The sequence below is a fragment of the Onychomys torridus genome, chromosome 4 (genome assembly GCF_903995425.1).
Source record: "Onychomys torridus chromosome 4, mOncTor1.1, whole genome shotgun sequence".
Lineage (NCBI taxonomy): Eukaryota > Metazoa > Chordata > Mammalia > Rodentia > Cricetidae > Onychomys > Onychomys torridus.
This window is the reverse complement of record NC_050446.1, coordinates 9,207,982-9,234,380: the sequence shown is the minus strand read 5'-3', so window position 1 is coordinate 9,234,380 and position 26,399 is coordinate 9,207,982. Positions and strand designations below refer to the sequence as shown.

At 49.6% G+C, this 26,399-nt stretch overlaps 2 protein-coding genes across 3 annotated transcripts; one reads left to right on the top strand and one right to left on the bottom strand.

Moving 5' to 3' along the window:
• Positions 1-3,095: 3,095 nt before the first annotated feature.
• On the bottom strand, positions 3,096-16,118 carry Trub2 (TruB pseudouridine synthase family member 2). Of its 2 annotated transcripts, XM_036184845.1 has the most exons (8): positions 15,383-16,118; positions 13,952-14,083; positions 12,630-12,704; positions 11,258-11,319; positions 10,003-10,084; positions 5,982-6,054; positions 4,928-5,064; positions 3,096-4,125 (listed from the first exon to the last, which is right to left on the bottom strand). In XM_036184845.1, the coding sequence occupies exons 1-8, from the start codon at positions 15,489-15,491 to the stop codon at positions 3,800-3,802; spliced, it is 996 nt and encodes a 331-aa protein (XP_036040738.1). In that variant the 5' UTR covers positions 15,492-16,118; the 3' UTR covers positions 3,096-3,799. The 2 variants fall into 2 exon arrangements, with proteins under 2 accessions (XP_036040738.1, XP_036040739.1); XM_036184846.1 differs by lacking the exons at positions 11,258-11,319; positions 15,383-16,118 and having other exon boundaries at positions 13,952-14,015.
• On the top strand, positions 15,664-24,494 carry Coq4 (coenzyme Q4). Its single transcript, XM_036184848.1, has 7 exons — positions 15,664-16,229; positions 16,312-16,443; positions 17,565-17,661; positions 18,183-18,285; positions 22,838-22,967; positions 23,455-23,548; positions 23,905-24,494. Exons 1-7 carry the CDS (start codon positions 16,160-16,162, stop codon positions 24,074-24,076), a joined length of 798 nt encoding a protein of 265 aa, XP_036040741.1. The 5' UTR covers positions 15,664-16,159; the 3' UTR covers positions 24,077-24,494.
• The last annotated feature ends 1,905 nt before the right edge of the window (positions 24,495-26,399 follow it).

Sequence of the window (26,399 nt, the reverse complement as noted above, 5' to 3'; positions counted from 1 at the left end):
AGAATGTGGACATGGCCTCCTTTTAGACCTAGGGGCACATAAGCAAGCTAATGGAGATGAAGCTGGTGCAGCAGCTCACACCTGTGAGCCCAGCACTCAAGAGGCTGAGGCAGGAGGATTGATGCAAGTTTAGACCAGTCTGGGTTACAGAGTAACACCCTGACTCAAAAAATAGAGGGAGACAGAGTTGGTGAAATTGCCCATGATGCTTTGCATGAAGACCTTAGCCCTTAGCTCAGATCCTCAGTATCATGGTTTGAAAAAGCTGAGAAAGGTATATTGTAATGCCAGCTCAAGAGAGGTGGAGACAGCAAGATCTCTGAGGCTTCCTGGCCATCCAGTCTGACTGAATTGATTTCCAGGTTCAGTGAGAGTTCCTGTCTCCAAAAGCAAAGTGGGGAACATTTGAGGAAGAGACAATGTGACCTCTAACCTCTAAACACGTGCACACACACACACACACCCCCAATAAAGACTTGTTTTGTTGTTTGCTGGTTCAAACTCACTGTATCACTGAAGAGAACCTTAAACTCCTGATCTTGCTGCTATTGCCTCTCAGAGCTGGGATGATAGGCTTTCTCCAAATACAAGATATTTTTCAAATATAAGGTAATACTATCAAAGAAAGCCAAAATGTATCTATAGCCAATATATCTACAGCATAGATGAACTTAGTGAGAAAACAGCTTTTAAAAAATCCCTGCTGGGTGGTGGTGGCGCACACCTTTAATCCCAGCATTCGGGAGGCAGAGGCAGGTGGATCTCTGTGAGTTCGAGGCCAGCCTGGTCTACAGAGCAAATTCCAGGAAAGGCGCAAAGCTACACAGAGAAACCCTGTCTCGAAAAACCAAAAAACAAAATCCCTAGGTGATGGGGAGAGGGGTTACTAACATTAAGGATATTTGAAAAGCCACAGAAAAACTCATTTTAAGCTTACTAAAAAATATAATTAAGCCAGGTGTGGTGGCACATGCCGTTAATCCCAGCACTTGGGAGGCAGAGGCAGGTAAATCTCTGAGAGTTCAAGGCTAGCCTAATTTATAAATCGAGTTCTAGGATAGCCAGAGCTGTTTCACAGAGAAAACCTGCTTCAGAAAACAAACAACAACTAATTAAAACTTATATATATATAGTTTATATATACAAATGTATATATTTAAAAAGAGCTTGAGTGGAAGTACACTACACAGGGGCTAAAGCTCTGCCCCAGAAGCCATAGGTTATTAAGGTAAAATGCCAGTGTCAAGTGTGGGACCCTCCCCTTGGATGGCTGGTCACGATGGTCCCAAGACCCCCAAACAGTACAAGCTGATGCTGTTGCTCTTGGTTGCCCACCAGAACATGACAGTAAGACCTTGTTGCCGGAGACACCGCACTCTGGTGATAGGACAGAAGGAATCAAGCTCAAACTGACCTGGAAACTTCCTTTCACAGCACTGGAAGGTGCTATGCAAGCCGCTGGGGGAGAAAAGCCAGCCAACAGTCTTAGGTAGCTGTGAATCCTCCAGCCACAATAAAAGACCATCTTGGTTGGCTGGAGAGATGGCTCAGAGGTTAAAAGCACCAGCTGTTCTTCCAGAGTACCAGAAGAGCACCAGCTGTTCTTCCAAAGTACCAGAGTTCAAATCCCAGCAAGCACATGGTGGCTCACAACCTTCTGTAACTACAATCTCCATGTGATACCCTCTTCTGGTCCACACAGTGCACAGACATACAAGCAGATAAAATAGCCACACACATAAGATGAATAAATTAAAAAAGAGAGACCATCTTGGCAAGATATATGTCTATTAGTGCAACAGTGGCATTCATATGATGGAGGTAACCAACTATTTCCTGTTCAGATAGAAAGCCCACTCCCCAGGAGGGGCTCATGCCTGGTACTGTAAACCTGACCAAGAATCCATGGCTGAAGAGGTCCTAGGTCCTAGGAGAGAAGCTACTACTACTGTCTTGTTTAACCGCCCTCTAAAAATCTATCTTTACACAAATAGATCAGGGCAGCTCTCAGACCTTATCAGGAACTCATCACTCTGCACTTGGGACAGCAATTAACAAGAGATTCATGGATGTCTAAAGTGCAGTGATTGTGGAGGGACTGCCCTAAATGGGACATCTATATCACACCATCTCCTCCAGGGCTTGGCACGGCATAAGAGAGAGCAAGATGACAGAAGCCAGAGATTGCAGACACTCCTGTGAAAATGTCTTCTGGGCCTGACATAGTCTCACAGCAGCTTTGTTTGCCTGCACAATAAGATCAAGCCAGTCAACACTCAGCAAGGATGGAAGGGGTCAATGGGACTCGCCATCTTGAGCCCCACTGGTGACTGACAGGTTGCTGGAGAGATGGCTATGGAGGAGGACTGTTTTTCTTCAGGAGTGTAGCTCACAGTAGGCTGCAGATGGCCCCGTACCCATGCACATGTCCCACACTAATTGGTCTCAGGGGCTCATAAAAAATAGATGACTTGTAGCCGGGCGGCAGTGGTGGCGCATGCCTTTAATCCCAGCCCTTGGGAAGCAGAGCCAGGTGGATCTCTGTGAGTTCAAGGCCAGCCTGGTCTACAGAGCAAGATCCAGGACAGGCTCCAACGCTACACAGAGAAACCCTTGTCTACAAACAATAACAACAACAAATCCTTTCGTGTGTGTGTCTTCTCCACAGCACCCTTCCTCAGCACCATGCTGAGACTGCGCCACAGCCCCTGCTTTTTCGCTGTTTTTTCAGACATAGACATAGACTAGACACAAGCAATTATCAGTTTGTAACTGTTCACAGACATAGTGGTCAGTTACATAAGGCGGGAGATTAGATTAAATTCAGGAAGGTGGAGAGACGAGTCAGTGGTTAAGAACACTGGCTGCTCTTCAGAGGACCAGCGGTCCATTCCCAGCATCCCTGTGGTGGCTCACACTGCTTGCAAGTCCAGCTCCAGGGCTTTTCGGCCCTTTTCTAGCCTTCATTGATGCATGGGGTGCATACACACAACACACATGGAAACACACGCATAAAAATAAACCTTTTAAAAGTAATTTTGGGCTTTTTATTTTTGAGATAGGGTTTCATGTACCCTAGAACTCATGTAGCCAAAGCTGACCTTGAATTCCTGATCCCCCTGTCTCCAACACCCACATGGTGATTAAAGGTCTACACTATGACTGGCCAAAGGATCAAATACTGACATGTACTACAAAGTACTCCAGAAAGTTCAGGCTGGCCTCAAACTCAGAGCCATTGAGATCACAGGTGTGAGACACCACCTTGAAACAGTAAAAAGACTTCCCTAGGTATAAATACTTTCAGATAAATCAGTCATATGAATCTAAATAAATTACCAGTGGTCATTAGGTGTTGGGGTGACATTCCCCATCTCTGTGAAAAACTAAACACTGGAAACAGCCCAGACTGGCCTTAAACTCACTGTGGCCAAGGATGACCTTGAACTCCTGATCTTCTGTTTCTGCTTCTGGAGTGCTTCAATTACAGGTCTGACTCTGATCTGACTTTTGAGACACGGTTTCACGGTGTAACCCTAGGCTGGCCTTAAACTGTCAAGATTCTAGCCTGAGCTTCCCAGATAGCCAAGATGATAGGCCCTGCTGCCACACACAGCTCATCTCTGCAGTCAGTCTGTGTCTCAAGTAGAAAGACCCCCCTTTTCCCTTTTTCTGTTTTGCTGGGATGGCAAGCGTGGGCACTGCTCAGGCCCTTGAGGTCACTCTGCACGGTCATCTGCACGGTCATCTGCTCTGACTTGTAAAAAGCCTTTGTCTTTGCCCACTCACATCCGGGCATTCACTGCCCCACAGAGCTTTCCACCCCCAAAGTGGAGCTTGAGTCCTTGGAGCCACGAGGCTGCCCAGCACTGGGGAGCTGCTGGTGGCCCAACCTTAGTCTCAAGTCCTTTTTCAGCTCTGCTGCTACCCGGGGGGCTGCAGCCTGGATGGCATCCTGGATGCTGTGTAGGTCCCACTGCGTTCTCAGGAGGGCATCATCCAGCCTGAAGAAGCCATCCCGAGTGCGCCGTACTTGCACGCAGACAGCGGTGGTCCTCAGCTCCAGGCCGATTTCATGCACCAGCTTCCTCAGCTGCTGCTGTGTCTCATGCATACACTGCACCTCTGAGGAAGACAGACATGAACAGACATGACTGTCAGCAATAGCTCCAGGGACCAAGCTGACCTGGATCCACAGCTCTCGGACTCCTCTCCACAAGGAACATTCTTCAGGAGACGCTTTTTAGCTTTGGGGGAGGACCTGGAGCACGGAGGACCTGGAGCAGGAGGACCTGGAGCAGGCACCCAGTTCTGGATTCCTCAGCTGAGCTGTGACGCTATGAGCAAGCTGGGCTTCCAGCAGCTCTGCTTACACTTGCTCTAGTCATGCACCAGGAGTGGGGCACAGAGGCAGCACTTTCATGCAGGGCTTACCACTGGGGGCTTTGGAGAGTGCTCAAGGAAGAAGCCAAGAGAACACAGAAGAGGCTGGGCGAGACTCAGAAAGTGACAGTCACATCTGAGGGACCTTTAACAATGTGGACAGCTCTGGAAATGAGATACTAGGTCCAGCCTCTGCTTCATGTTTTGTTTTGTTTGAGGGGTGGGGGGTTTGAGATACAGTTTCTCTGTGTAGCTCTGGAACTCAACTCTGTAGCCCAGGCTGGCCTCGAACTCACAGAGATCCACCTGCCTCTCCCTTCCAGTGCTGGGATTAAAGATGTGTGCCACCACCACCCGGCCCAGTCTTTGCTTCTTAAGGGTTGGCTTCATAGGCTCGGGAAGAGAAAGGAGGCAGAGGGCGGCCTTTGTGCTGTTACTCTGGGTTAGGCTGAACTTGGACCTGGTAGAGAGAAGCCACCCACGGCTAGCCACGCATGCCAAACCCAGGCTCCATCTCATCACTCCAGCCTCCTGAGTGACTTACCTAAAAGGAACTCAGGAGGTGCAAAGTGCAGGCAGCGGATGCCAGAGATGAGCATTGGGGACTTGTTCATGGGCCGGATCACACCTTGCACAGCCATCTCATAGGCCTCCTGGGACTTCAGGTCCAGGTTGGAGTACCTGGGAGACAGCAGGGCCAGAATGGGAGGCCAGTGTGGGGTATCTGCCCCACCATGAAGGGTTCTTCCTTGTTCTCCACATTCCTCACCCATCACCCACCCCACCCCCCGTCTTCTATCCTTTTCAGAGCAGCCTCCCTTTCAGTCACCAGAGGCATCCTCTGCCAATCCCTGGCTTCACCTGACCCTCCCTGTGCACTGTGCTCCACCTCCAGCCACCTTACCTGAGGAGTGCAACCCCAAGGGGCTGCAATACCACCTCTGTTCCAGGGCTCTCCCTACAAATGCCCCAGACCCAGGGCCTCGAGTGTCCTCCTGGTCGTCTCTCTAACTGCTCCTCTCCTCTACCACTGCCATCCCTTCTATCTTAAGGCCTAGTTCAATGTCCTCATGGCCTGCCTGGCCGTCCTCACAGGGCCTCCAGTGACACCACAGTGCTGTTTCAGAACTGCCTACAGTTCCCACTGCCCGGGCCAACCTCATCCTGCTTCCCTTTGTCCCTGCCCCAGCCCTTCCCACCCCAAGCCCAACTCTTGGCTTGAGTACACTGGCCATTCAGTCCTGGCACTCCTGCTACAGGTGCAGGGCCTAGGCCCTGAGCCAGTTCCTGTCATCTCAGCAGGCTGTCCCTGTCATCTTCCTGTGCCCACCTGGCACATGGTGTTCGGGGACAGGTCTGTAAGACAGGGTCTCTTCCTGTCCCATCTACGGGCATCTGGTTAGACTGTCCTGGAAGCCATGGGGCTGAGGGCCGGGAGTGTCAGGAGTCCCAAGCAGCCTGTTGGAGGGCTCTCAGGCAAGCTCTCAGCAACTAGATGACTCCACCCCCAGTCCTGTGCCTCAGTGGTGTGGACCCAGGTTCCTCCCCTTTAATCACCTGCACTTGGCAGGGCAGAGGGAACTCGGGGATCTACTTACATCACCAGTGCCTTTTGGTGGGAGCCTTGGATTATAGCCAGGATCCGGTCCAGCCGTTCTCTGGTCACATGGTCTGGAAGAGGCAGAGCATAGGGAAGTGTCAGTCTACAGAAGGCCACAGAGGACAGCCTGGCAAGTGCCTTTTACCCCAAAGCAGCCCCTTCTGAAAACGGCCAGAGCATCCATTGGGGGTGGGGTTGGAGGTGTTATAGGAGGTTGAGTCTGTTTATAGCCCTTAGAAAGGGCTCACTAGCACTGGACATGTGGTGTACCCCAAGCACCTCAGAATCTAAGGCAGGAGGATAATGAGCTGGGAGGCCAGCCTATTACTGTTACAACAATAAAATAATTAACCAAATAAGGCTGAACATGGTGATGTGTGTTTAATCCCAGCACTGGGGAAGCAGAGGCTGGCAGACGAATCTGTGATTTTGAGGCCAGCCTGCTTTACATAACAAATTCTGTGCCAACCAGGGCTACATTAACGAGACTCTATCTCAATAAACAAACACATAAAAAGTTGCCAGTTGTGGTGGGAGTGCAGGCAGATCTGAATTAGAGGCCAGCCTGGTCTACATAGTGAGTTTTAGGCCAGCCAGAACTAAGTTCAGACTGTCTCAAAAGATAAAATGTCTCAGCCAGGTGTGGTGGCGCACACCTTTATTCCCAGCACTCGGGAGGCAGAGGCAGGTGGATCTCTGAGTATGAGGCCAGCCTGGTCTACAGAGTGAGTTCCAGGATAGCCAAGGCTACATAGAGAAACCCTGTCTTGAAAAACCAAATAAAGAAAACAACAACAAAAAACCCAAAAGATAAAATGTCTCAAAAGATAAAAAGTTGACGATGAGGCTAAGATGGCTCAGTGGCTGAAAGTACTTACTGCTCACAGAGGATCTGGATTCTGTCCCAGTACCCACATAATGGCTCACAACCAGCTATAACAACAGTTCCAGAGGATTCAATGCTTCCGATCTCAACAGTTTCCTGCATACATGTAGTGCACACATATACCCAGGAACACACACATAAACGGAATTATTTTTAAATTGATGAAAACTAGATTCTCTGCTCAGCAATATTCACAGTTGTGTGTAGTTTCCTCTGGAAATGAGGGTCAAACCCACAATGTGACTTGCCCTTGTCTGGGGCTGTCCATGCTAGTGACCACAGGAGGCACCACCTGGTCAAAAGCAGAAGCAGGAAGCCTGAGGGAGGAGCAGCTCTGCCCCCAGGACCTACTGAGGGCTGAGCACCTAAGCCTGGGATTTTCACAAACTGCCAGGAAGCTGAGACCAAGGGGCACCAGTGGTGGCACATGTCAACCTCTGTGCAGTGCCAGAATCTGGGAACAGCCATGCTACCGAGAACTGACGTGCTACTGTCTCCCTGCCCTCCGACAAGCCTAACCCAGTGCTTCCTCTTCCAGGAAACCCTCCCAGATCTCCCACCTTCTTCCTCTTCCAGGAAGTCCTCCCCTTGTCCCGTTCTCCTAGCTTCTTCCTCTTCCAGGGCCCCCCACCCCCAGTTCTAGGTTCTTCCTCTTGGTCATTTTGCACATGGGTCTTTCCCAACACCAACGCACTTTGACTTTTTCTCTACTTTTTTTTTTTTTTTTGGTTTTTCAAGACAGGGTTTCTCTGTGTAGCTTTGCGCCTTTCCTGAAACTCACTTGGTAGCCCAGGCTGGCCTCAAACTCACAGAGATCCACCTGCCTCTGCCTCCCGAGTGCTGGGATTAAAGGCATGCACCACCAACGCCCGGCTTTTCTCTACTTCTTAGTCATATAAACTGAGAGAAGAAGAGTTAGGGACTTTGTTAATGGTGGAGCAAGCACAGAGCCCAGAGTCTGGTCCTCAGTATATACTAAGAAAAAAAAGATGCAGGAATCTCCTTTTAAAAGTTATTGTTGGGCCAGGCGGTGGTGGCACACACCTTTAATCCCAGCACTGGAGAGGCAGAGCCAGGCAGATCTCTGTGAGTTCAAGGCCAGCCTGGTCTACAGAGCAAGATCCAGGAAAGGCACCAAGCTACACAGAGAAACCCTGTCTCAGAAAAAAAATAAAGTTATTGTTGGAGCTGAAGAAATGGCTCAGTGGTCGAGAGGACCCAGGTTCAATTCCCAGCCCCAACACGGCAGCTCACATCTGTCTGTAACTCTGGTTCCAGGGTTTCTGACACCCTTGCACAGACATACATGCAGGCAAACACCAATAAACACAAAATAAAAATAGATTATTATTATTACTTTAGCTTTTTAAGACAAGGTCCCACTATGCAGCTCTGGCTGTCCTGGAACTTGCTATGTAGCCCAGGCTGGCCTCGAACTCACAGAGCTCCTCCTGCTCCTACCTTCTGGGTGCTGGGATTAAAGGTGTAAGCCACCATACCTGACTCTCTTTAAAATTTTTAGGTTAGATGGGGCACGATACTGGTGCATATAATACCAGCATTTCCAGAGCCAGAGGGAGGTGGAGCTCTGTGAGTACAAGTCCAGTCAGGTTACAGTTTCAAAAAAAAAAAAAAAAAATTAATCTGGGGCTGGCAAGATGGGTCGGTGGGCGGAAGTGCTGGCTGCACATAACTGGCAGTCTGGTGGGAACTCAGCCTGACGGAGGACGAAGAGGCTCAAACTGGTCAATCTTTGGTTCCTATTTTGTTCCCTTACAACTAGAAGTTGTTCCTGCCCCTGCTGAGTTTGGAGTCCATGGAGAGGGAGAGAAACAACCCAGGGAGCTGTCCTAGAATCTCCATATGTGTGCATGGCACCTGCCTCACTCTCCTAAACACACACACACAAATCAACTAAAAAAGTTAGGTGAGCATGCCACGCATGATGGATCCCATGAGTAATTCCAGCACTCAGAGGCTGACATAGGAAGACCACCATGTACTTGAGGCCAGCCTGGGGTAAACAGCAAGACCCTGTCTCAAAAAAATATTATAGACGAGCCTCTCCCCATCTCCCAGATTCTGGCTTCGCCCCACCCTGTTTCAGAATATTTGTGCACACTATGAAGATGTGTCTCTGCTTAAGGCGACTTCTGATTGGTTTAATAAGGAGCTGAATGGCCAATAGCTAGGCAGGAGAGGATAGGCCGGATTTCTGGGGAGAAAGAGGAAGAGAAGGAAGAATCTAGGTGCAAGGATCTCGCCAGAGACTCTGAAGAAGTTGGACATATGGTACAGAACAGAGGTAAACAAGCCATATGGCAGAATGTACATTAATAGAGACAGGTTAATTTAAGTTATAAGAGCTACCTGGAAAAAAGCCTAAGCTAAGGCCAAGCTTTCATGATTAAGTCTCTGTGTCATTATTGGGGAGCTGGCGGTCCCAAAGAAGAAAGTCTGACTACACTTAAGAAAGCTTGTTACACCACCCAGAAGCACCAACGTGCTCACTGTTTCTAGGTGTTTGTGATGCTGAAACACACCAAATGTATAAGCACAGCTTTACTGTGCCACATATCTTCAACCTGCTACCAAAGAGGGGTATGTGAAGCCAAGTTCATCACTATTGGGCCTATCTGATCCACCCATGTGTCCTCTAGTGCCTGGATGATTGCTAATGCCCAGAACTACCAGTTGTCAAATGAACACATGAGGCCCCAGGGCCTGTCTTGGAACGCAGGGCTAGTGAGAAACCACCCATCCCTATCCATCCATCATTCATCCACACACCCACATTAGCAGATCCTTGACCCTGAGCAACTCATGTGGCCATCCGATGGAATTCACAGTCCATCCCACATGAGGACCGTGAAAAGACAGATCAACAACGTTAGTTGGTTTCCATTCTGAGAGTGCATCTAACGCAAGACTGAGGTGGGAGTGGGGACACTGGAATTAGGTGAGGGAGCAGGTCCAGGGCATTCTGGGAGACAGGGAGCAAGCACAAAGCTACAGCCTGAGCTTAGTGTGCCAGAACTAAACAGAAACCAATGTGATCTGGAAGTCAGAAATCAAGGAAACAGGAAGAAAAAGGGAGGCCGAGGCAGCCACCTCTCCTACCTCTGGATCTTACCATATGTTGTCTTCTCTATCAGCTGCCCATCTTCACAGAAGTTGTCTGTAGCTTTGCCTAGGAGGCCACGCACTGTGTAATCCTGTGGGGACAGGGCAGGGAAGTCCTCATTCTAGGCTCTGGCGCTAAGGAAGTGCCAGCCTGATGCTGGGTGGGCCTCGTGGGGCTCCATACACAGCATTCCTGCTGCCTTCCTGGCCCGGGGGAGGCTGGGGGCCCAGCTCTGGAGTAGCACCTGTGCTGTTCCCAGTGACCTGGACAGGACGCCAGCACTGGTCTCCACCCACCTGCAGCCACCCAGCCAAACCCAGCAGATTGAAACCCCACATGTGTCCTGCCAGCCTCTGCCCAGCCTCTGCCCAGGCTAAGTTTCAATGCCCATGTCAAGGCCAGTGCGTGCTGCTCACAGAAGTCCCCTTCCTCCAGCTCCGCACAGACAACTGCCTCTTCCCGGGGTGGTAACAGTGAGGAGGACAGAGATGGCAATGGCGGTGATATTGACTCAGCTTGGACTCTGTACCAGGGACTGAGCCGAGGCTTCACACGCAGTCACTTTGATCCTCAAAGTAACTGTCTCAGGGAAAGTGCTCTTTATTCCCATCACTTGAGGAAACTGAGGCATAAAGACCTGTGGCTGGCAGAGGGGTAAAAATGGGTTTTTGTCCTTTTTTTTTAACTGCTGGGTATGGAGAACCTTGTGCATATTAGGCAAATATCTCTCTACAGCCCTGAATCAGGATTATGAACCAGAGCCTTTTGGTCCCACATTCTGTGCTGTTGAGCACTGAAGACATAGACCTAAAGTGTCCCCTTCACAGTACCACAGTCTATGGCCCCACCAGGCCCTGGGGAGCCCGAGGATGGGCCAGTGACATCCACATCTTAGCCTTGCATGAGAACAGAACAGTGCTGGGCCTGGACTGTGGTGTGGGACAGAACCAGGCTCAAACTTCAGCTCCTGAGGCTTTAAGGAGTTTGTGACCTTGGCTAGGCACCATCTTCCGAAGCCTCAATCTACTCACCTGGAAAATGGGAGAGCAGGTAAGTGGGGTGGGGCTTCCACGAGGGGATCCACACATAGCTCACGGCTGTGGTCAGAGTACAACAGCGTGGGGGCAATGCTGTATCACTAGTCTTTTCCTAGCCACAGGGTGACAGAAAATGTTTGCTGCTAGCCTGGGTCTTCCCTGTCAGTGACCCTTGGGAAAGAACCAAGGAATAAAAAGGCTGTCCCCATATTTTTGGACCACCATACCTTGGTGAGGTGAGCATCATACATGTCAGTGAGGAGTCTGCATCCATGTCCCACGGCGAGCACTGGAAGGCAGCCAGACCCCTCTTAGACCCGGAGACTCAGTCCCTTCCCTGGGACTACCCTTGCTGCTCCCTGCCACCAAAACACTCCCCTTCTCTTGCTGCTGCAGCCAGAGGGGACATGGAAGCTCTGACATCCAGGCTTCTCTGAGCAGATGTCAACACTCATCTCCAGGGCTCGGGCAAGGATGCAATCTGCCTCATGGTGGGAAATGGGCCTGAGTGCCTGAGGAAGCTCCCAAGGGCTCTGAAACACCCCCAAAGCAAGAGACCACTGTCCCAGCTCCACCAAACTACAATTACATTTGGGGTGGGAGGGGTGGCCCACACCTGTAATCGCAGCATTTGGGAGCCTGAGGTTGGAGAGTCTTGAGTTCCAGACCTGCCTTGCAAGTATTCAGCTATGTCTCAAATAAATACACAAATACAGACATTTTAAAAATAAAATAAGCCCTGAGTCAGGTGACACATGCCTATAATCCCAGTGCTCAAGAGGATCAAAAGTTCAAGGTTATTCAGAGCAAGCTGGAAGCCAGCCTGAGCTCACTGAGACCCTGTCTCCGAAAGCAAAAGTGAGTATCTATGTTTTCTGACTCCGACCTTTAACATCTTCAGCCCTCAAGCTCTGAATCAGTCCAACAGACAAAGATGCTCAGGCCTGTGGATACCACACAGATTGAGAGAGGCAATGCACAGGAAGCTAAAGGCACAAAGGAAAGACCTAGACTAGTGGCTTATAGGGCCACTTCCTGCCTATTCCCTGATCTGTTTATCCCTCTGTCTTAAGAAATGATGGCCTTCCATTCACTGTTAGAGAGGGGGACAGAGAGGGGACATGAGATCATGTCTGACTGCCTGCACCTCAGGAAGGAAGATGAGGAAGCCAAGACTGTGGTCCTGGAAAGCATGGCTACCACGTGACCCTGCGGCCACAGATAGCTTGTGTCTCGGGGCCTTGAATCCAGCAATATCCAGACCCTAGCCAGAGGAGACAGAGCCACATGCCTAGGCTGCACCCCAAATTGATGGTGGCTCCTCTGGGGACATGAGCATTTGCTGGCCAGGTCACCTCAGCTCCAGTCTCAGTCTCCTCACTCCTAACATCACACAGGTTTGGTAAATCAATGTCCCCAAAAGGCCATGAATCACATGCCATGCACCTGACAGAGGTGGGACCAGCTGATGAGACATATGGATTCATGGGAGGCGGCAGTGAGAAAGGAAGGTCAGATAAGATGTGGGCTGCGCTCCTGACCCTTCTGACCCTTCCCCAAGCCCACAGACCCACAGCCCAGGCTGAGCCCATCTCTCACCAAGAACACCAGAAGCCTGGGCATCCAAGCGATGTCCAACACCAATCTTCAGGCTGGTGAACGCTGGGCCACGTACTGGAAAGAAAAAGCCAGTTCATTTTCTCAACTAAGGAGCCTTAGGGATGGCTTTGGCATGAGGCCCTCTTTCCTAGCACATCAGAGCTGTTGGGGATCAAATTATGACTCTCAGTTTCCGCCTCCATGGAAGCTGGGACCAGGACTATTTCCCTAGTTCCCTGGTCCAGAGAAAGGGCAACCCAAGAGTCTCCTTACTCTGCTCTATCATCATTCTCCCCTTAAGAGGCTCCAAGACCAGACATCACACCGGGGATCAAGACTGTGGGGTTCTCCGCACAGCATCTGCTGACAGAAAGCACTGCCATTCTCCCACTGAGACTGTGGGCTCCCTAAGATGGGACCTAGGGCTCTCTGCCTACAGTACTGCCCTATGGCCCCAGAGTCAGTCTCTCAACTACAGAAAGGCTGAATACAGCTTAATGTGTCCCAGCACTTGGGAGGCAGATGGAAAAGATCAGGATCAGGACTTCAAGGTCATACTCAACTATATAGTGAGTTCAAGACCAGCCTGGACTACAGGAGGCTCTGTGTCAAAACACAAAAGCATGGGCTGGTGAGGAGGCTCCGTGGGCTTGCTGCAAAGCCTGATAATCTCACTCTGCTCCTGAACCTACATGGTGGACTGAGAGAACTGACTCTCAAAAGACTCCCTCTCACCTCCACATCCATGCCCTGGCATCCATGCATATGCACACATACATGCAAATAATACTTTTTAAAAAAAGGACCTACCTCACAGAACTGTGGTAAGGAGAAAGGTAACACAGTGTGTACAGAGCAGGTATGTATTAATAATAACATAAGTCTACCTGAAGTTCTGTTTCCATACAGAGTCCTAGACAAGCCAAGAGTCAACACAGCACAGCCCACACAAATCATCAAGTCTACTTGTTCTGAGACAGGGTCTCACTGTGTGGCCCAGGTTGGCAGGGAACTCCTGAGCTTAAGTGATCCTTCTCCTTCAGCCTCCCTAGCAGACAGGACTCCAGGTGTGCACAACTGCATTCAACAGTGGTTCACACTTCAGTCTTAACTGAAATATAAGAAGGCTCCCTCCCTCCTTTCCCTGCCGTCTCCACTGCACTACACTGGCAAAGCTGAGCAGTGCTGAGGAAACCACATGGCCTGTAAGGCTTAAAATGTTTAAAATCCTCCCCTCCTAAGGAAGGTTGTCAGTCCCTGGGCTAGAAACTCAGGCCAGGGATTTCCCCGAACAGTCAGTATCGTGGCTGACTCTGCCTTACCAAGTCTGTGGGTAGTGAGGGTGGGCACACTGGTGGCTGTGAGAGTCAACTTCTCTTCGCTGCCTTCCGCAGGGCCTAGCAAGAAGCGAACTCGCTGTTCCGGAGCAGGAGGCTTCGCTGCTGCATTGAGACCTAAACACAAAAGAACACATTGGCAAAACTGTCCCAACACCTGGGAGAAGGGGTAGGCCTATAATAGTGTAGAAGATAGATTTGCATAACATAGAGAATAGAATGAGAGTCCTTAAGAAGCTGGGCACTGGGCTGGAGAGATGGCTCAGTGGTTAAGAGCACTGGCTGCTCTTCAAGAAGACCCAGGTTCAGTTCCCAGCACCTACCTGGCAGCTCACAACTGTCTGTAACTCCAGCTCCAGGGAATCTGACACCCTCACATAATGCAGGCAAAACAGTGATGCGTATACAATAAAAATAAAGAAATTATTTTTAAAAAGAAAAGAAGAAGGAGAAGGGGGGAAAGAAGGAAAAGGAGAAGCAGCAGCAGCAGCATCTGGACATGGGTGGTGGGGAGGCCAGCCTGCCTCTGCAGAGCAAGTTCCAGGACAGCCAGGGCTACACAGAGAAACCCTGTCTCAAGAAAAACAAACAAACACACAAAGAAAAAAACACAAGAGCCCTTAAGAAAGACTGGGCTGGGAATGCAGACATGTAGTCCAGTGGGTGGAATGTTTGCACAACATGCAAGATGCCCTGGGTTCCATCCCCAGCACTCATAAACAGAGGTGATGGTACACTGATGTAGTGGAAAGTAGGGCAGAAGGATCAAAAGTTCAAGGTTATCCTCACTTTACATAGCAAATTCGAGGCTACATGTGAGTTGTTTAAAAAACGAAAGAAGAGCTGGGCGGTGGAAGCGCACGCCTGTAATCCCAGCACTCGGTAGGCAAAGGCAGGCAGATCTCTGTGAGTTCGAGGCCAACCTGGTATCCAAAGCGAGTTCCAGGAAAGGCGCAAAGCTACACAGAGAAACCATGTTTTGAAAGAAGAAAAAAAAAGCGAAAGAAGAAAAAAAGAGGAAGAAAAAAATGGGGTTTGAAGCTCAGTGTAGTGGTACATGCCAGCACTTGGCAGGTGGAGATAGGAGCGTCAGAATTCTTAAGCCCTGGTTGATTTCAATGTCGGATTAATTAGCTACTCAAGACCCTGTCTCAAAAAGCCAAGAAAAAAATGTTTCAAATTCTAACTCTATAATAGTAACCGTGCGAAAATCAGCAGAATGGAATGCGTTTCTCTAACAGAAAATAACGGAGAGTGGGGAGTAACGAAAAGTATCCAAAAGAAAACCAGGAAATGTCTATAACCAGACGAATGTATCACGTTGTGTCTTGTGTTTATTCTGCAGGCAGGATCCGAATTAACAGGGACTCCGGATGGAACTAATGCAGAACAGTGGGTCCGCGTCGAAGCACTCACCTTTAAGCAGCTGCAGCTCCACGGTCTCCCGCAAGTGCAGCCATTTCAGCCCCGGAGGTTTGTAGACCGCGAAGAGCCCCTGCAGTCGAGCCAGGCCCGAAGACCCCATGGCTGGAACTCAGCAGTACTCCACCATCCAGAAGCTAGGATGCAAACGGAAGTACCGTATGGTTCTGTCCCAAATGAGGTCCTTACTGTAGGTCGCTGCCATGTTTCCTCAGCCGGAAGAGGTTCTCTCCTCATTGTCCTCCGGAGGGAAACATGAGGTGGAGAAGGAAATAGGGCCGAATGTTGAACAGACTAGCTCTCGGTTGTTCTTTCACGTGGATCCCTTTCAGGAGTTTTTTGTTTGTTTTTCACATATCCCAGGCTGCTCTCGAACTTGCTATGTTGCCGAAAATTCCTGATTTTCCAGTCTCTACTTCCCAAATGCTGGGGTGACAGGTGTAATTCAGGGCTTTGTTTTTGAGACAGGGTCTCAGGAAGCCCAGGCTGGCTTCGAACTTACTAAATAGCCAAGAAGGACGTTTAACTGATTCTCTGGCTTCCAGCTTTCAAGTGCTTTCAAGTTGACAGGCATGCGCTATCAATAAGGCCTGGCTCACAGCAGAAGTCTTGGCCAGTGGCAGACAGATCCTGTTCTTTCTCATTCCTCCGTCCATATTACATTTCCGATCAAAATGCCATAGAGAGTGCAGTCCCCATGGAGTCTTTTGACTTTTCCGGCCTCCGTCGTGCCAGCGGAGCCCCGCCCACCCACCACGGACATCCGCTGCCATGGTGACCCTGCTGCTTCGCTCCCTGCGCCCCCGTCGCAATCTCCCGCGCAGTCTGCGGCAAGCTGTAGGTGAGCAGATCTGACCTGGGTCTCCCCGGCTGCTGGAGGGACCCGGCTCCTCTTACCGTTGTACCCCTTTCCTGCCTCGCAGATGTGCCCCTCAGGGCCAGGAGCCATGGCACCCGCCTGCTATACCCGGACCACATCCCCACCACCTCGCTGCAAAAGGTGCTGTTGGCCGCAGGCTCGGCGGGAATGGCGCTCTACAACCCCTATCGCCACGGTAAAGCCATGTGCTCCCCACCCTCGAAAGCCCTGGCCGGTCATGACCTTGTCAAAGCCTTGGTTTCCTGTGGGTAGCCAGAGTCAGGCAGTCTCGGGCACATCTGGATACATCTATCTCGTAGTCCCCAGGAACGTTTATGATAATCAAGTGCCTGGTTCTAGCTGAAGTCACTATAATCTGCTGGGCAGAGGGGGAAAGGAGAAAGAAGCGTGAAATCTACAGGTCTGCTTTTTTGTAATTCTGGGGAGAGTGTCATCCAAGCACATTATAACATTCTCACTAGGTAGTAAACTTGGTAAGGTCAAGGCCCGTGGTCTTCAGCATTTTCTTTGCTGAATCAGTTCAAGACCAGCTTGAGTTACATAGCCAGTCTTTGTCAAAGATAGAAAAGAAGATGGGAGGAGAGAGGCAGAAGACATGTAAAGTTGATTATATAGGATCACATATCTACTGACTGTACCTGGACTCAAATCTAGCACTTTTTTTTTTTTTTTTTGTGGAGCTGAGGATCGAACCCAGGGCCTTGCGATTACTAGACAAGCGCTTTACCACTGAGCTAAATCCCCAACCCCTAGCACCATTTTTTTAAATTGTTGTTTTGTTGAAATGAGGTCTCATGTAGACTAGGCTGGCCTCTGACTCACTACTTAGGATGACTTTGAATTCCTGATTGTCTTGCCTCTCCACCCGTGAATGCTGGGATTACAGGTATGTGCCTCTATACCCAGTTTATGTGATGCTGGAGCTCAAACTCAGGGCTTTGAGTGTGCTAAGCAAGCACTCTGCCAGCTTAGTTACATCAGCCCTTCATCACCATTTGATCTCAAGCTTGGCCTGTACTAATCAGTGGAAACATGATAGTCTGTTTTGATAATGGGCTATGAAAGTGATTCAGCACTCTGTTGATTAGTAGGTTAGTAATGTTAAGAAAAACAGCTAGCTGTCTTGGTAGCACTTGCCTTTAATCTGGCACTTGGGAGGCAGAGGCAGGAAGATCTCTGAGTGTTTGAGGCCAGCCTGGTCTACACAGTGAGTTCCAGGACAGCCTGTACTACAAAGACCGTTTCAAAAAACAAAAAGATCCCATCCTCCATCTGTGCCCATTTCTGTCCATTTAGACATGGTTGCAGTTCTAGGGGAGACCACAGGATACTGCACACTGAAATTCCTCAGGGACCAGATGAAGAAGGATCCAGAGGGTGCCCAGATCCTACAGTAGGTCCCAACTTTGCCTTGACATTTGGCAGGGGTCCTGATCTTTCTAGAGTCACACTGTGTCCCCCTTTAAGGAGCCCTTCAGAGAACCATGGGTGGATGCACCACCTGGATGCCGCTCAATACCAGGAACACACATATGTTTATGTAGTCTGGGATCCCCTGGGTTGTACAATATGTTGTCATAGTCCAATGTCAGCCTGAAGACTCCACTTGCATTAAGCTCTCAGTGTGTTAGCTGTAGCCCTCCAAATGTGCTCTCAGTATCCCCTCCCTGCAAGTGTCACTTGTGAATACCCTTATCACAGCCCTTCTTTGACTAGATCATGACTTTGAAGGCACCAGATCAGCTCTGGTTTGTGATTGTCTCCATGGTCCCCAATACTGCAGTGCTCCATTAGGGCTTGTGGCTACATGGATGCCCTGTGGTCCTTTTTGCCCACCCCGCTTCCTCTATGTGGCCCTTCCACTAGCCGTGGCTGACACACCCTCAGTCTTGCCTCCTGCATTCTGTCTTTCAGAGAGCGTCCCCGGATCTCACTGTCCACCCTTGACCTAAGCAAGCTCCAGAGCCTGCCTGAAGGCTCTCTGGGCCGTGAGTATCTGCGCTTCCTGGATGTGAATGTGAGTTTCCAGCCTCTTTGCATCTAGCAGTTACCAACGAGGGCAGAGGAGTGGCATGGGGATGGTAGCTTTGGGCAGGGCTGCTTTTCGGTCGTTTCCTATGGGATGGGCAAATGGGCTGGGAATGGCATCTCAATACTGGCACCAGCTGGAGATTGTTAACCTCCTGTTGCATGGCAGCTGCCAGGCGGGGTACACAATCCGGTGGGTCCTCCCAGTGACCCTGTCAAGTATGGTCTGTTGTCACCCTCTTGCAAGAGAAGAGGACACAGGTGTGAGCACAGCTAGCACCACTCGGGGCAGTGTTCAACCCCAGAGCACTCTCTGAACCACTGCAGTGTGTTCCCCGCTGCTCTAGAGGATGGCCAGTGTGGTACTCTCCAGCACCAGGCAAGGCAGCTGGTGGGAGGAAAGGGGGTTCCCAACTATTGAAGGACTCACCACTCAGCATCTGCCTTCCATCATTCCATGTGATGGGGTGTAGCAAGCCAGGTCGCTGTCCCTGTGGAGCTTGTGCTCTTATTAGCGAGGCAGTTAATGAAGTAGTTTAAAAATTCAAATGAAAATGTGGTGGTCTGGGGATATGGCTCAGTTGGTGGAGTTCATGCACAAAGCCCTGGGTTCAGTCGCCAGCACTGAGGAGCTTGGTGTAGAGTAGGAGGAAGAGGATCCGAGGTTCAGGGCCAGCCTTACCTGCAAAGTGAGGTTTTGGCCAACCTGGGACACCCTGCCCCCTCCCCCTTTTTTGAGGTGTTTTGTTTTGTGGTGTTTTTTTGTTTGTTTGTTTTGTTTTGTTTTGTTTTTTCAAGACAGGGTTTCTCTGTGTAGCTTTGCACCTGTCCTGGAACTCACTCTGTAGACCAGGCTGGCCTCGAATTCACAGAGATCCTTCTGGCTCTGCCTCCTGAGTGCTGGGATTAAAGGTGTGTGCCACCACCGCCCGGCTGAGGTAGAGTATTTCTTAAGTACTTAGAATACACCAGACATCGTTCTCAGCCACAGAACACAATGAACAAAAATAGCCAAATGCCTGCTGCTGGGGATCCTGCAGCCCAGCAGATGGGTGCTCTGGAGGGAACAACATGATGGGGCAGAAGATGTCTCTGGAGCGGGTAGAGGAGGCCACTCGCGGCAGAGTGGTCAGGAGAGACCTTTCCAGGGAGACTTGGAAGATGAGGCGTGGTCAGCTATGTGGAGCTCTGGGGAAGAGCACTCTAAGTAGATGAATCAGCAAGTTCAAGGACTGTTGAAAAGGACAGTGCTTGCTACTTGTGGGGACCTGAGTTTGGATCCTCAGCGCCCATGTGCAAAACCAGAGCTGGCAGTTCAGAGCTTCCTTTCCAGCCAGCCAACCCGAATCAGTTCAGTCCAAGTTCAGTTTGAGATCTGTCTCGAAAACTAAGGTGAAGATACTTAACACCAACCTCTGGCCGCACACATGCCATACATGTGCATATACACATATACACTACACACACACACACACACACACACACACACACACATCAAAAAGAAAAGGAGGAAAATCAAGTCCAATGCTTTGATGTGTACCTACAAGCCTAGTACTTGAGGGAGTGAAGCAGGAGATTTGCCACTGAGTTCAAGATCAACCCTGGCTATGTAGAGAGTAACCAGCCCTGCCATACTTACATGGAAAGACCCTCACTTTAACAGGCAGATGGGCTGGAGAGATGGCTCAGTGGTTAAGAATGCTTATTGCAGCCAGGCGGTGGTGGCACACACCTTCAATCCCAGCACTCAGGAGGCAGAGGCAGGCGGATCTCTGTGAGTTCGAGGCCAGCCTGGTCTACAGAGTGAGTTCCAGGACAGGCACCAAAACTACACACAAAAAAAAACCCTGTCTCAAGGGGAAAAAACAGAATGCTTATTGCTCTTTCAGAGGACTAGGTTTCAATCTCCAGCACCCACATGGCAGCTAACAACCTTCTGTAACTACAGTTTCAAGGTGTCTAAGACTCTCTTCTGGCCTCTGTAGGCACTGGGCACGTATTTGGTACATAGACACATACCCATAAAAAACACCCATGTGTATATTCAAAGAAGAAATTGACAAAACAAGACAATGGAGGGTCTGGGGATATGACTCAGTAGTAGACAACTCAGCATGCATAAGTACATAGATAAACAAAATACTCAAAGGCTTGGAAGGGAAATGGTACACTGATAGTTATGCATGGGAAAAAAACTGCATTTTGTAACAGACGCCATTAAAAGTCTTTGGAGGAGCTAGACTGTGGTGGTGGCGCACACCTTTAATCCCAACACTCAGGAGGCAGAGGCAGGTGGATCTCTGTGAGTTCAAGGACAGCCTGGTCTACAAAATGAGTCCCAGGACAGCCAGAGCTGTTACACAGAGAAACCCTGTCTCTTAATTAAATAATTAATTAACTAATTGAAGGCATTACTCCCAGACGGTGCCCTGCCTCTTGCCCTCTCCTAGCACCTGTGCCTTGGCAGGGTCGTCACCTGCCCTAGTTTCTCCAGGCTGCGGGTTGTTTCATCAGTGAGAACCTGTCCCAAGTGTCACCGTGGGAGGGACAGCTTCTGCATTCTCCACAGCCTTTAGTCCTGTTGCTGGGGAGGGGAGGAGGTCTCTTAGGGCCGTCCTGGGCGCCTTACCCAGCATCTTGCCTGCTGTGGTGGCAGTCTGGAGATGTAGCACTTCTAGGACAAAGTTTGGGCCCTACAGAGATGTAGGTGAAGATAAGGCCCCGGAGCTGAGGCTGATGGTCAAAGGGGTAGAAGTAGCCCTGCCTCTCTTCCTAGTTTCACAAGAACCCTGCACAAATCCTCCTGGAAAAAGCCTTCATCTTCAGGGCACTAATGTGGCTGGTTGATGATGAACGTCAAGGCTTTGAAGGCAATAGCAGACTCTGTTCCAGGTTAATTCAGCCACCTTGGCTGTGTGATCTTGGGCCCCACACTCCACCCCCCAGCCACATTTTTCTCACCTATTCTGAAGTTGCTCATAATGTTTCCCTTCTTGGTTACGGAAAGGGCAAAATATGGCCGTGTGTGTAAAGGATGTCATATGTAGCTGGCACATAGTAGGCTCTCAGTGAAAGTAGCTGCTGTCACTACGATTGCTTAGCTTCACATAGCAAGAAAACATAAGGTCTTGAGACCCAGCAGGACCCCAGATTAACACCAGCACTATGCCAGAGCCGCAAAGTCCTCAGGTCTGTCAGCTCCCGGGTAAGCTGAGGGCATGCTGGGTAAGCTGAGAGCATGCTGGGAGCGGGCGGGCCAGGCTGACCCTGTGTGTTCAGGCACTGATGCAGACTCAGGAGCAGGGCTGAGTAAGTGAGATAATCCACCTTCTTACCTGTGCTCATAGAAGTGCCTGGGAGTGTACACACCTGTAACCCCAGCATTAGGGAGGCTGCCACAGAAGAACTGTCATGAGTTCAAGGTCAGCCACAGCTACATAACTAGAGACTTACTAAACAACGAAAAAGGAGTTATTCATCTGGGTCCTGGCCCAGGCACCAGAGTCACAATAGTGAGTGAAATAGTGAGCCCTGTCCTCAGGTGTACAAACTGAACTCAGGCCACATAGAGAAATTAAAGCTCCCTACCGGCCCCTTGAATTTAAAAAAAAAAAAAAAAAAAAAAAAAAGGAAGCAGGTAGAATTAGCTTAATAATAACATTTGGGCATTACTTATTTTGATTTTTGAGACAGGCTCACAGCCAGGGTGGCTTCAAATTCTCTATGTTGCTAAAGATGACTTTGGACTCCTGATTCTTTGGCCTCTACCTTGAAACTGCTGGGATTTCAGCTGTGTGCCACTGTGCCTGGTTTTGTGCAGTACCAGGGCATGCTAGGCCCTCGCTCTATCCACCGAGCTTCACCCCCAGCTCCATGTCAGTCATTAAGTTTAGCAACAGTGTATTTATTTTGTGTGCACAAATTTGTGTGTGTGGATTCTAGAGGTTGACATCATGTGTCTTCCTCAACCTTAGGTTTCACGTCAGCTCCAGCTTGGAGCTCATCAATTTGGATAAACTGGCTGGCTACACGTCCCAGGTCATCTCCTAGCCTCTTGTTTCTGCCTTCCATGTGCTGGGGTTACAGGCACATGTGCTGTAACTACCCTTCCAGTTAGTTAGTTAGTTAGTTGGTTGGTTGGTTGGTTAGTTGGTTGGTTGGTTAGTTGTCTATCTATTTATTGTGTGGCTTCTGTGGGTTGAATGCTTGTACAACAATCACTTTATTGACAATTACCTGCCCAGCTCCTCGTATGTTCATTTTTTATGCAACTAATCCCAGAACTTCCCGTCTTACAAAACATAAAGTCCATACCCACTCCCCCTTTCCTCGCTAAGGCTATAGACTCTACTGGCAGCCAGCGTTGAGAGCTGGAGCAGGCTCAGTGGGGATCTTCCCCTGTTGGTAGTTGTGCATGGAAACAGCAGAATTCCCAGATAGGGTATGAGTTTGGTGGGAGAGGCTGAGAATCAACTAGCTGCAGGCCAGATGGGCCCTGAGGGCTGGTGGGAAGGGGTCTAAGTAAGGGTCATGTTTGGCAGAGGGTCTCCCCGGATACACGAGCACCTACCCGTTTTGTGGACGATGAGGAACTAGCCTATGTGATCCAGAGATACCGAGAGGTGCACGACATGCTTCACACCCTGCTGGGGATGCCCACCAATATGCTGGGTAAGTGCTGGCAGAAGAGCCAACTGAGTGAGCAATGGCAGGGTAACCCACAAGGTCTGTTTTCCAGGCAGGGTCCCTGTTCAGACCTCTTCTTTTCCAACTAGCTGGCTGTCCTGCCTTGTCTTCTCCATTATATGTGCATCCTGGTAGCTTCCCTGCTGTTCCTCCATGCCTCCCCGCCCTTGTCTCAGCAGCTAAACACCAAGGATTCCTGCTTCTGAAACCCTTAGCAACTCCTTGTAGACTGTACAGACCATCGTCAGCCTGGCCTTTGAGATCTTCTGCATGCTGTCCCCAAGATCCCCTTTTTGGACCTTCCCTCACTTCTAGCTAAATGCCCCACAGCCCATATAGGATGGGACTAGATACCAGCAAACAAATCCTACAAGTGTAAAAGGAGAACATGCCTCCCTGGGGGCCATTCCAACATCGCTGACTCCCCCCACACACACACCTTCTCACCTCTTACCCCATCCCTTACCTCTAGGAGAGATTGTGGTAAAGTGGTTTGAGGCTGTGCAGACCGGCCTGCCCATGTGCATCCTGGGAGCACTTTTCGGACCCATCCGCCTCCGTGCTCAGTAAGTTTTCTGGGAGTGGGAGGAGAGCCGGAAGGTCTGGGGAGGGACATGCAGGTGCCTGGTGCCTCGCCAGGATGAGAAGAATGAGGTAGAGAAGGAAACTCAGGCAATGAGCAAACCTAAACCCCAGGGCTTTAGGCCAGGGCTCAGGGGCTGGATGAACAGTGTCAACATGAAGGTGCGCTTTCTGGAATTGGACAGCTCTGTATTTAAATCTGAGCTCCATTGTGGTCAGGATGCGTGCTATGGGGCATGGGAGCTTTCCTCACTGAGGTCTGCTTAGGTCTGGGGGAGGGTTGACTGAGCAGAGTCTGCTGTACCTTCCAGGCCTTACGTCTTTTCTTCCTGTCCCATAGGAACCTGCAAGTGTTGTTCTCTGAGCTGATCCCTTGGGCAATTCAGAATGGGCGCAGGGCCCCGTGTGTCCTCAATCTCTACTACGAGCGGCGTTGGGAGCAGTCCCTGACAGCACTTCGGGAGGAGCTGGGCATCAGCCCTCCCCCGAAACATATCCACGGCCTGGCCTAGGCCGAGCTGCTGCAAGGGAGGACCTGGTTTGCCTCTCACACACACTGCCTTTGTTTCTTCTCTTTGAACTTTGAACTCAGAGGGTCACTGATCATGTTTATGGTCACTCCTGTCATGTGCCTTGAGGGCCAGCCCAGGAGAGAGCAGGCAGGGCAGTGAGGGGCTGTGAGCTATCCAGAGAGAGCAATGTGTGTGCCTGGAACAGTCAGTCATCTTGGATCATTCTGGATCATTCGGGTCTGAAGCCCTTCTTCTGGACAGTTACCCTTACAGGGCATTCTGTCAAGCTGTGTCTTCGAAGCCTTGACTACTCACTACATCCTGTTCCTGTTCCAAAGCCCCGAAATGAATGGTGGGAAATGAGTGGCATCTCTGCTGTCTGAATAAAGGCTCCCATCAGGCCTAGAGTCTGCTGGTCTCCCTTTGCCTTGGGTCTGGTTGAGAGGGATTCCTTCCCAAATAAGACTTCAGTTGCTTGTCTCTGTCATTGGGTCTGAAGTTGGGCAGTCTAAGAATCAAGTCCCCAGCCAGCAGAAGCTAACAGCATGTCCCTTCTATTTCATTTTGTTTGTTTGGTTTTTGTTTTTTGTTTTTTTCAAGACAGGTAGCTTTGCGCCTTTCCTGGATCTCACTCTGTAGCCCAGGCTGGCCTCGAACTCACAGAGATCCGCCTGCCTCTGCCTCTTGAGTGCTGGGATTTAAGGTGTGCGCCACCACCGCCCGGCTCCCTTCTATTTCTAAGCCAGACTTCTGACATCAACAAAGGAACAATGATCATGCCTATGGCAAGGGTCAGAGGTTAAAGCTGTTTCTGCCTCCCCCTGATAAAAACCAAGTGAACCAGTGTAAAGGCTCAGCAGTAAAGGCATTTGCCACCAAGCCTGACAACCTGATTTTGGTCCCCAGGACCCAAATGGTGGAAAAAGAATGGTCTCCCACAAGTTGTCTACCAATGTCTACGATGCATGTGTACATATACATATACATATATACTCATACAAAATGAAATCTCAAAACTGGAAGAAAATAGCTGCAAGCTATAGGAAAATGTAATGGAATTCAGCTACTGTCACAAAAGCTACTACTTGGAAGGGCCTGGCTACCTCAGTAGGTAGAGCACAAGACTCTTAATCTCAGGGTCGTGGGTTCATGCCCCATGTTGGGCTCCAGGTCTTGAATATTATTAAAGACCTGCCTTAATAATCTTCCCAGGGGCCGAGAAGGGAAGCTACAAATAGCACGGATTATTTTCAGGAGAAGAATCTGAGAACACTGGGCTCTTGGTCCATCTACTTTATTCCTCTGGGATAAAATCCTATGTCCACAGCTTCAGTTCTGCTCTTGTGCCTAGCTCCTCTCTTGCCTGGTTTCTCTACACTTACCTGCTGTCCCCTCCAAGTTCTATCTTAATTCTGTCATCTCATTCTTCCCCATCTGGCTCTTCCTCATTTTCCATCTCATTCTTCTAGTTCTCCATCTAGATCTCCAGTCAAAATCCTCCCTCAGTCTCTGAGGTTACAGTCGTATACCCATGCAACAGGGTGCTCTATCTAAAACAAGGTCACCAGGCTGGAATTCTTACGAGGTCATAAAGGCAGACTAGAGTTTTCCTCAGGCAGTGACCACCAGGCTTTCTTTTACAACCCAAAAGGGGAATGGTAAAGGAAGAGGTCAACTGAGAGCTAAAATCGGTTACTATCTATAATGTTAGTATAAATACCACTAAGGCTGTGTAAGAAAGGAGGGTCTGAGCTTAATTTGCCTTAATTCAGGAGATCGTTTGGCCTTGGATGCTTGATAGGTATTTCAGATAGACTACACTGTTAGGAGTTCTTGGAAGCACACATAGCATACAAGGAAATCATTGCAGAAATCAGCTAATATATATATAGCTAAAATATCACCAAGACTTCTTAAGCTATGGCTTGACCTTCAGAAGAGTCCTTGACCTTTCCAAGTAGTAGCTTGTATGATAGTAGCTGGATTCCATTACATTTAACTGCGGCTTGCAGCAGAAAATACAACAGGGCCCATTAGACAATTTACAAATGTAAAAGCCTAAAGACCTGAGTTCCTTCCCCAATACCCACATAATGGAAGGTGACCACCAGCTTCTTCAAGTTGTCTTCTGATCACCATGTATGTACCATGGTGCGGATGCACATGTACAAAATAAATATTACGTGAAAAATTTTTTTAATTAAAAATGATGGGCTGGAGAGATGGCTCAGTGGTTAAGAACACATATTGTTCTTACAGAGGACCTGGGTTTAATTCCTAGCACCCACATGGTGGCTCATAACCACCTACAACTCTAGTTCTG